The 11,160-nt window shown below is 42.5% G+C and overlaps 1 protein-coding gene and 1 long non-coding RNA gene across 2 annotated transcripts in view; both read left to right on the top strand.

Moving 5' to 3' along the window:
- The window catches only part of RTF2 (replication termination factor 2), a 64,907-nt gene that overhangs the window by 44,870 nt on the left and 8,877 nt on the right, over nt 1-11,160 (top strand). Inside the window, exon 6 of the mRNA XM_081196625.1 lies at nt 11,046-11,159. Within this exon, the coding sequence (XP_081052751.1) occupies nt 11,046-11,159 (114 nt within the window). The remainder of the gene's footprint in view (nt 1-11,045; nt 11,160) is intronic.
- LOC308588466 lies at nt 6,994-8,344 on the top strand. Its single transcript, XR_014008795.1, has 2 exons — nt 6,994-7,961; nt 8,206-8,344. It is a non-coding gene; the product is annotated as an uncharacterized lncRNA (long non-coding RNA).

The raw sequence follows: 11,160 nt of genomic DNA, 5'->3' as shown, positions 1-11,160 counted from the left end.
GTTGTATCCAAAGTAGTGCTATGTGAATGTTCCATCAGTGGAAGGCTTTCTTGCTAGCACAGCGCTTTGCTCCTCCCTCTGTGCACGCCTTAAATCTGTTCTAGAGTTTTCCCCAACCCTCTGGAGTAGATTTGGGGAGGGCACAGGAAAATTGCAGGGGGAGGGAGGAGGATGTTTTGTTTTGTGAGTGTAAATCCTTGTCCTAATGGAATGAATGAATTGGATACCATCTCCTGAGTCTTAAGATGCATTTCTTTTGATGAGTACTGGAATGTGTGATGAGACGTTATCCATTTTCCTTCCCCATTAATTTTAAAGATATTTCTTCATCATGACCGGAACTGGACAGTTCTACGTTCTAAATGTGTTGTTCTGTCTTTGAAGAGTTGCTGGCCTGCATAGATTGTATTCTGTATTTATGGCCCTGCTACGCAAGACATTAACTTTTAGGGCAGCACAATTAAAGAGAAGAGATTTGAGCCATAACTGCAACAGTTGGTTGGTTGGTTGGTTGGCTGGCAGGTTTACTAAATATTAATAAATAATAAAAGAATATAGCAACATCATCTGCAGAACCGAATTAGATAACATTGTGCCTTTTGCCTCTCAAAAAGCAGGAAAATCCCCTAGCTGCAACAAAGCTGCAATAGCAAATATCTGAGTCTGCTAGTGGGCTCCCATCTGTGGTAAGGGGGCATGTGGGGCAGCCTTTTTTCAACTGGTGGAATGAGCTTCCCTCTGAGATGCACCTTGCACCATCTTTGCATGTTTTTTGAACAATTGGTCAAAGAAACACTTCTTACCTAGGTCTTGGGTTGAGCAGGCACTTTCCTTTCTGCATTGTTCTGTGCTTCTGCTTTTTGTTTTCAGTTAGCTTTCTGGTTTTTATTTTATAGTTGTTTTAGTGGTTATATTTTTATCACTCATCCTGGAGCCATTTGGTGAATGGCGGACTGTAAGTACATACAGTATAGCACGTTTTCTGCCACATAGGAAGTTGCATTATTTAAGGCCAGTCAATTTGCCCATCTAGCACAACATGGTCTATCTATCCTGACATCCTCAGGATGTGGTGATAGCCACCAATTTAGATGGCTTTAAAAGGGATCTTGACAAATTCATGGAAGATCATTCTATCACAGCCTGATACTGAGGATTCCAGAAGCAGGTGATGACCTAACCTTCCTGAAATTGGCTGTAATGCAGCCAGAGGTTGTTGACTTTACAGGGTGAACCGCTGACCTTCTAGAGACTAGCAAGAAACTGTTGTCTTATACAGCTATTCCTGTTGGAGCAGGAAGGCTCATGGGGGCCCAGTTGATACCATTACACTCCAGAGCTGCTCTGTACTGCTGCTCCTCGTCACAGGAGAGTGGAAACTGATTGTGAGTAGGGAAGATGGGTGAGAGCACTAGGAAGTGACGGCATCTGCTGCATCTTCCCCAAGGTTAGATGGAACCTACCCCCATCCCCTGCAAAAGAACCTCACCTTTTAGCACACGAAATATCACACACACACACACACACACACACACACACACACACACACACAAACAACAACAACAACAACAACAACAACAACAACAACAACAACCAATGACAACCCCACTTCTTTCAACTCCTTCAGACTGGGCAGACCAGTTTCATCCCTTCCCACTTTACAGGCAGATATGTTAGAATGGCTATGCACACAGTGCAGCCCAACTATTCATCAAAGACAAGCCCATTCCAAAGAATAGAAGGAGGACAGCCTTTCTACATTGCATAATAGAACAACAGCCTCATTTATATGGTTGATTAACCTTCTTATTCCAGAATACAGGGATTATATTATTTCTTACAGGATAAGTAGGAGAGGTACTAAAATGTTGTCTGAGTGAGTTTGTTTTCCTCTTCCTGCCCCTTTCTTCCTTTTGTTTCATGTCTTCTTAGGTTTTAGATTTTGAGTGGGGGCAGGGGCTATGTTCTTTTTATTGGTTTGTAAGCCACTCTGAGAGCTTTTCTGGCTAAAGACTGGGGTATAGATGTTTTGAAGAAGTAAATAATTTAGGCTCATGTTCTGTGAGTCTGCTACTCACAGTGTGTCAGCCTCTTTATTTATAAATGAAAACAAAAATTAGAAAAACACAGTAACTCTCCAGTTCTCTTTCTTCCAAAGAAAACTTTCCCTGTGAAAGTTGCCCTGAACTCCCTTCAACTCCAGGAAGGAGAAACAGCACAACTACATAAAAACCATGAATTGTTGAAAAGCCTCTTGTTTCCTGAACATTCTTTTGCAACATCCTTGTTTATGTTGGCACAACAATGGTTTTCGCTGCCTATTCCAAGAATTAGTCTTCAATAGTGGAGTAAATAGCCTATAGACTTTATTGCTCTTAAAAATAATTCTTTAAAGCCTTCTTTATAGTTATGGTTACATTTCTCCAACCTGTCCCAGTTAACTACATTAATGCTTGAAAAAGGCTTAATGTATAGGAAAAATCTGTTAGGGCATGCATAGTGAGGAGGGGAAATAATCCAGTGCTTCCAATCCAAGCATGAACCTCTATTCCTGTATGCAAACTAATGCTAAACCGTGGTTTATGACACTGTGATTTATTAAATCATTGCTCAGTGTTGCATGTGTACGTAGCCCAGCAGCATAACTGTTTGGTTTGTTTCTTGCCAGCAAACCATGATCTGAATCCATAGTTTGTTGTTGGTTTATGAACCTTGGTTTGTTTTAACTGTGGCTTGGTGTCATGTGTAAACCCAATACCCTTCCTTAACCATTGTTTGCTTGACCCCACCCCAGATGCTCTGCAACATATATATGATTGGGCATGGTGCAGAACAAGAATGGATGTTGGTTGTTCGGATGCTTCTCACTCTATTTATTTCACTAAATAAAGGTTAAATAAATATTGTTCCTGTTTCGTGGGTGCTGTTGCCCCGAACCGCCTGCTGGATCCTAAATAACAGAATGAGAAATGTAGTGGGGTTTCCTGTAGGGTAGTACGACAAATACAGAAAGTTTTAACTTTAAATGCTTAAATGCCTGTGGTCTAATTCAAGTCTGAACAGTGTACTGGTACCAGGCCACATAGAAAATAATCCACAATTATATATTGACCTTTCTCTTTACAAACACTAATGATACACTTTAAAAAAAAAATTGCACTGCTCAGGATTTTCATAAGAGCATCTGGGCTGTCTCTAAAATCAAATTGGTTATCACATGTGTAGCTGACCTCCACAATAGTGTTTAGGAATGAACGTTCCCCCAAGATCAGGCAGATTATTGTCCTGCAACCCCTTCCTTCTCACAGGCTTTTCCTTACAGCTTTCCTTTGTCCCTGTCTTTTGTTACACCAATATTTGAAACCTAAATCATTTAAAACAGGGTTCTCAGGCTTCTGTGTAATTCCAAGAGAACTGAACTGCTTCCCAGGTTCTCTCAGAGAAGCCAAAACAGGATGAAATCACACGTGCAATTTGACTTGACGACTGCAACATTAACGGCGTTCTTGTATGTGTAAAACGTCAAAGGAGTTAACATGTGACCTCAAACTACCTCTTTCATTGGCAGCAGTTGTCTGTTGAGAAATCATGTAATAAGCAGATGTGTGAGTCAGCCCTGAGAGTGACTTAAAACCTGTTGCAATGTATAGTGCAGCAGCCTTGGAGCGCTTTTATTGCCTCTCTCCTGCGGCACTCTGCAGTTTAGTTAGCGTCAGACTCAGAAAACTCCTGACAGTACCTATAAGTGGGTCCTGTTTCTGCATAGGGTAGAATGCCAAAAACAGTAGCCAGAAGACCCCAAGAACTGCAGGATTCCCTTTCAGTGGCCAAGGGGACCAGGGCACCTGGGAGGCGTCTCCTAGGAATAACAGCATCAAGGCAAGAGGAGTCCAACCTGGGCTTGTCTATCACCTAGAATAGGAGCCACGGCAGGGGGCTCACTTCCCCACTTTCAGTCTAAAAGAATGCTCCGATCTAACACCCTGCTGCTGTGAGGCTGCAGAAGCAAGGGGAAGGACCCTCTAGTCCCATCCATCAGCCAAGGGAACAAGTGTCCACAGCTACTATTAAGAAAAAAAGAACATTAGCTTGGGGGCAACTAGATTTCAGTTCCCACTTATAGCTCTTCCCCTAGAGCAGTGGTTCCCAGTTAGGGGTCTGGGGACCCCTGGGGGTCCGCAAAACACACTCAGGAGGTCTGCGGCCCCATCCCTTGCCTCCCCCTCCCAATTTTTTGTCATTTTTGCATGGTAATACCACAAATTTTATGGTCTGTTTTAGCGCTGTGTGGTTTTTCAATATATTGGCCAAAATTGGTTTTGAAATCACACAGTGATAACAATTTTGACGTAACTACCATAGAGTAATCAAAATTTTCAAAAGTAGGGATTCCGTGACTTGGATTTTGAAAAATAGGGGGTCCTCAGTAATTAGCTAATTGGGAACCACTGCCCTAGACTGAAATAACTGATTTTTCTCCTCCAGCTTTCCTCTCCCCTTCCCTTGTTTGTATTTGTAAGCTTGGTGACAGTGCCTTATCTCTTTTCCTTTTTTAATTTATGTGTGGTGATTTTTGAGATGAGAACTGCTTGGAAACGAGGATGAAAATATGGTAATCAGTAAAAGTTTCAAAGCTCTTAACTTAATCTGGGGGAGAGGCTGAAATTCAGGAACTAAAACTCATAGATTGGGGCAGTGGGGCAGAGTTGGGGAAATGGTGTGGGAAATTCCCACCCAATGATCTAGCCTTTTCTTGAAACTGCCCATGTGCTTTCAGATTGCATTTCCTGTTGCCAGTTGTCCTAAAAGCGTATCTTAGAAGGAAAGCAGAATCTTACACATCGCAGGTTTCATTCTGTGATGCACCGTTGTATATTAATAGCCATACATATCTGTACATACATACAAGATCCTGAGGTGTATAGGTCCCTAAGGAGGCAACCTCAAGATTCTGTCATCCTTTGACTGTTGACCGTGATGGATGGGGTTGATTGTTGCATTGGAGCCCAACAACATCTGGAAGCCCCTTTGGGGTCTTTTTAAGCATGGCATCACTTTGTGGTATTCAGTGAAATAGTTACAGTGGTACCTCGGCTTACATATGCTTCAGGTTACATATGCTTCAGGTTACAGACTCCGCTAACCCAGAAATAGTACCTCGGGTTAAGAACTTTGCTTCAGGATGAGAACAGAAATTGTGCTCCGGCGGTGCGGCAGCAGCAGGAGGCCCCATTAGCTAAAGTGGTGCTTCAGGTTAAGAACAGTTTCAGGTTAAGAATGGACCTCCGGAGCAAATTAAGTACTTAACCTGAGGTACCACTGTACTGGCACACAATTAGTCTTCCTCACTCTCCTCCCCCCATGCATCCCCTGAATCACCTCAGATCTGTTCCAGAGGAAGTCCCAGGATAGTTTTAGGAGGGTTGCAAGCAGGGAGAAGCACAGAGAAGTCCCGTTCCACAAGGAGAGACCCATTTGCTAATGGAACGTAAGTCTTAGTGCTACATTGAATACAATACATCATCATCATCACCACCACCACCACCATCACTACTACTGCTGCTACTACTACTGCTATTATTACTACTATTATTTCTGGCATTGGTGCCATGAGTATCTTGCTCATTTTACCTTTATGGTGTTTTGCATTTCTGGGAGCATTCTCAAAGACAAAACTTCATCTGTGTTCAGTCACAGATCATACTTTTGATAGTAAGTGATAGAAAAGTAGACATTATGGCACGCTAAAACACTCTGTTCAGAGTCCAATTACATCACACTTTTTAACAGCTCTAGTTGTTATATTTCTTTTATATAGCAAACTCATGCGGTGGACAGGTGCAGGGACCTATCTATTTTTGCCAATGTGTCTGTGCAAGGTGCTGTATAAATCATATTATTAGGCATTGGTCCTGGGTGAGTGATATTGCCGAAGCGGCTACAAAATTGCTCCAGGTAATTAAATGTATGATAGGATCTCTGTGACTGTTAACAGATCTTTGTATTCTGGCAATGAGTTTACAACACAAGCATAGAATTTCAACCTTGGCTCTCAATTTTTTAAAAGGAAATCTTAAAGGAAATCATGACCAAAGCACTCTCTGATGAAGGCTCATAGTGTAAGTGTGGCTGTTGGTCTCACCTTCCAGTGACCATGAGACTTGGGGACCCTCCCCAGTTCCCAACAATGATTCTGTGCCCCCCACCTCTGCTGCCAGTATGTGCCCAGTCTCCTTGCCCTTTCCCCCTCCGTCACATTTCCCTTCTTGACCTGTGCACTCATAACATTTGCAGAACAAATAATACAAAGAAAATACATACACAAGTGTACCAAATTGGAACACATTGTTCTGACAGCAGAGTGTGGATTTATTGTGGTGCAGTATACACCCAGACTACTGAAAGAGATACAATCTCATGCTCAACGTGTCCCTAGGCTCTATTCGCTCTAAGCAAGTAACACAGGATTTATCTGAAGACCCTGTAACTGCCCTGTACATTGAACATCACCTCCGAAGGGTCAGAAAATGCATTATGGCAGCAGAGTAACAGCCGATCAAGTAAAGCAAGTACACTTACCCCGCAAAATGTAGAGTTAAAGCACAGAGACAGGCTTGTTCTGCAACCACACCAAGACCTTCTCACTTAAAATCTAATTTTGAAACTGCTGCCTCTCTGGAAACATGCAAATGACTTAAATGTGCCTTCGAGCTTCAGGACTGTATTTCAATGGCTTCCTGTTTCGTAATTGCTAGGAAAGCTAGAAAACAACAACTGGAAAACCAAACTAAAAAGCTGAATGCACCCACCATTAAAAGATACTTGATATCCCTCTCTCCTCTCTCCCTCTCTCATTTTTTCATCCGTTGGCATCACCTATCCACGGATGTGTGCTGGCTTCCTGTCATCATGAGAAAAGCATTGCTGTTCTTTGTGGGTATGCTTGCAGATGCTATGAGGATTTTGTGTCTAAATGAGATAGTAGATAGCAAGAGACAGGTGCAAATAGCAAAGAAGCCAGCAGCAAACCTGTGCTGTTGATCCCCTTTCAGTTCTGAGAAGGTCAGCAACTTTTGAAATTCCCTTTCCTGGAGGGAAAGCCCAGCGTTTTGTTATTTTATTTTATAATATAATCCAAATCCAGACTTCAGGTGGGCTGCTTTCACAGGCATCACCAGTTGTGCATCTCCTATCCACCCAGTTCTCCACTCTTCCCACAGTCTCTTCCATGCTTTATCCCTACTGGTTTTTGTGCCTGGAACATTTTTCCAATTCCGCCTGTCAACAGTTGTCCCGTATTGTGTATGTTTTATGCTTAACAACAACAACAACATCCTCTGTCCCAGTTGTAGTGTATGAACCAGTATTCGTGTGGTTTTCCTTACTAATTGTATGCCAAGGTTAGTGAAACTGAGAAAGGGCAACAAAACGGAGAGCTAAAGGCTACAACAAATTGAGATCCTATTAATGATTCAGCAGAACTGGCAGTCGGAGGAAAAAGAGCTCTGGGTGCATGTGCTTTGGAAATGTAACTCTTCCCTTAGTGCTGGGACACAGGAGTATGCAAAAGCTTCAATTAGTAGTGATTTAAGTTGCAACCTTCAGGAGGGGGGGAAGCCCCCCCCCCAATTGAACTCAGTTGCACTTTCTTCTCAGGTGATATGCATAAGAGTGTGCTGTTAATTTACATCTCAGTTCATTGAATATGTTGCCATCATTTGTAACTCTCAGTTCATCCTGATGAATCACGCACCTGTGCTTGTCTCAGATGACCTTCTGCTTGCATGCAGGAGATCCCAGGTTTGATCCCTGGCACCTCCAGTTTTTAAGAAAGAAGAGAAGTAAAGGGGAAAGGATCAAGGGCAAGACCTCTGGCAGAGACTTTGTAGAACCCCTTCCAGCCAATAGGGCAGCACTGGCTAAAGCCGCTAGCTGGTCATAATTGTCTGGATGACAATACAGTTGTACCTCGGGTTACATACGCTTCAGGTTACATATGCTTCAGGTTATAGACTCCGCTAACCCAGAAGTAGTACCTCGGGTTAAGAACTTTGCTTTAGGATGAGTACAGAAATTGTGCTCCAGCGGCACGGCGGCAGCAGGAGGCCCCATTAGCTAAAGTGATGCTTCAGGTTAAGAACAGTTTCAGATTAAGAACGGACCTCCAGAACGAATTAAGTTCTTAACCCAAGGTACCACTGTAAGGCAGTTTCCATTGTTCCTGCACCTTTTCCCCATGAAGCTCCAAACCTAGGAGGCTTGAGCCTTTACCTCCACCCATTCCCACCCTCCAAATATTTAAATTATGTAATAACAAAAGATACATTCTGCAACAAAAAAACCACATAACCCCTTTTTTTGCAAACTGGTGAATTTGCAAAATTCAAGCTACTTTTTTTTTTTTGGCAGAATTCCAAGTAGCTGTACTGAAGCCTTGTCCTCAAGTCACCAGCAGTCCTGGGAAGTGGCCCCACATCCCCAGCTTCTGAGATTTTTGCAAGGCATTATTGCTTGGAGACTCTCAGTTCAATTTCAGAGCCATAAGGATTAAAAAAGATTGAAAACCTGAGCTGCCTGCAATGTGTCGATTCTGTATAACTACCTAGTGTGTTTCAAATAAATATGCATTATTATAACACAAAGCAACATCAGCCTTCCCCTCCCTGGTACCTTGAAGTTACTGTTGTGTTCCAGCTGCCTTCAGCCTCTCAGCCCCAGGCAGAATAGCTGTTGGTCAGGAATTACTGGACTTGTAATTCAAGACACCTGAAGAGTACCAGAGTGATGAAGGCTGAACTAAATGCATCTTTGGTCAGAGGGGGGCAGGATGTGGTTCCTATGCATATCTGTTTATTAGCAGTGTATGTTTCCTTGGTTTTAAAGCCCTGAGTCAGTGCTGTTTAGGGCAACTTTTCATAGGGCTAAGGCTTTTCCTTTTTTAATGCTGCTGCTGCTGCTGTAAGTAAGACTCTGCTTTCTTTCCCTGCTGCTCGGGGAATTGTTGTGTACAAGATCAAAATATATTGGTATAGATCTGTAATCTTGTAGACTTTGCTATAAATAGCTGCCAGACAAGTCAGATTAGCTGTTGGCAAACAATAATTCTATCCGGTATTGTGGCTCCTTAAGCTCTGGCTGCTATGAAATGCCATGAAAAATTCATGGGTGAGGATGCTGTTAATTATGGGATGGACACCTGGCTTCTCTGCGATTTTATTCCAATTTCACTAGCTTAACAGTCCGTTGACTTGTATGTTGTTTTATTGGTTCTTTTTAGATACGCATAGTTCTTGTATTCAAATTTGTATGTCTCATGGCTGGACAGATTTTATTCTGATTCTGACAAGGCAAGACTGTTGGGGGGTTTCCCCCTTAGAAATATATTAATTACACATTTTTTCATCGTGGATGTTTAGAACAAAATGCAAGCAATAAAATTCTGATATTCCCCCCACCTTTGCGGCACAATGTTGCTACACCTAGATACTTCTCTTTCTTTGCTCTGAATTTACGGAGAAAGGTGAACTATTAAATTATGGTGTTGTTGTGTTTTCGCAATTGTGTTTTGCCTCTCCTTGAACAAAGTACCATTTCCCGCTTTTAAATATTCACCTTGTAAAAATTACTAGACCTTATGGTGTAGAATTCCAGTTGAGAAGCTGTGCCGCATCATGGACAGAATCAGGCCTGGGAAGACCTGGGTTCAAATCCTGGGTTGGCCAGCTAGATGGTCTCAGCCAAGTCATGTTTTCTTTTCTTTAGGTTCTAGTAAAGATAAAGAGATATAACAAATATAATGACATCATTAAATACACCAGTAAAATGGCTATTTCCTCCCCTCCCCAGTCATGTTTTCTCAGGATAGAACGCAGAGTCCTCTTTTGACTACTCTGAATTCAGTAAAGGAAGGGTAGGACAGAATGTAATGAACTAAATAGTTTTGAGCCAAGAGTAGCTAATCTTTTTTGCCCAAGGGCAACAATCGCCCTTAGCCAACCTTCCAGGGGCTGCATGCCAGCAGGGAGTGTGGTCACCATGCAGTATCTCGCAGACACAGAGGCATCACCACCCTCAGCTGAACGGAGGGGATATAAGCCTCTTTCCACCCTAGCCCGTGTCTCCTCTATTTCCTTTTTGCTACTGCCATCAAAGCGCTGTGATTTTGGAGCTCAGAAAAATTGCTCAGTGGATCAGATCAGGCCCCTGAGCAGGGGGTTAGACCACCCTGCTTTATGCCGTATAAAATCACAGGGGGGGGGGAGAGGATAAAATCCATGCTGAGTTAATGGAACGCACGGCCCCAATCCAGAGGGAGCAAATCAGTCACATTTGCATCCTTTTGCAATCAGTAGCACAATTTGGTTGCAACTTACTTATTTCTCATTAATTTCAAAGTGACAGCAGTTGGCTAAACTACTAACTTGCTTTTGGAGTGGGGCCTATGGATTGAGTCCAGATTGCCCTAGAAATCAATGGTGCTTCGGTTTATTGTGACTAATTTTTCAGATTGATTTTGTTGTGGCCCAGAATGTGGTTAATCCTGTCTGGATCCAATCCTATATGTACTTTGGCAAGTACCTTGATTGCTTACAAACTGATCACTTAGACAGTGGAATGGACTCCCTCAGGAGGTGATGGGCTCTCCTTCATTGGAGGTTTTTAAATAGAGATTGGATGGCCGTCTGTCATGGATGCTTTAGTTGAGATTCCTGCATTTCAGGGGGTTGGGCTAGATGGCCCACAGGGTACCCTCAAACTCTACAATTCTGTGATTCTATGGAATAAATAATTAAGCAATCCTCTCAGTCAAGACACAGGCTTATTGCAAAAATGGCAGAGAGGATAAAAATCTGACTAGGGGGAAGGAAGCAGAATATGCATGTTTGAATTGTAATTTAATTTTGTAGCGAAGCAAAACACTCCTAATGTGGATGATGTAGCTTGTGCTCTCCCTTTTTTATGTACATTCAACACATTATATTGCCCGTATGTGGTCATAAAAATATAAAGCCTTGTTAACCTTTTTTTTCCTTTCCTCATGAAAGTGTGGAGCCTCTTTTCAAGACGATGACGTGATTGTACTTAATGGTACAAAAGAGGATGTAGAAGTGCTGAAGAAAAGAATGGAGGAGAGAAGGCTTAAGAGTAAATTGGGGAAGG

This window comes from Podarcis bocagei (genome assembly GCF_964188305.1).
Source record: "Podarcis bocagei genome assembly, chromosome: 5".
Classification (NCBI taxonomy): domain Eukaryota; kingdom Metazoa; phylum Chordata; class Lepidosauria; order Squamata; family Lacertidae; genus Podarcis; species Podarcis bocagei.
The sequence above is the reverse complement of the archived record's forward strand: the minus strand, read 5'-3'. Positions and strand labels throughout refer to the sequence as shown.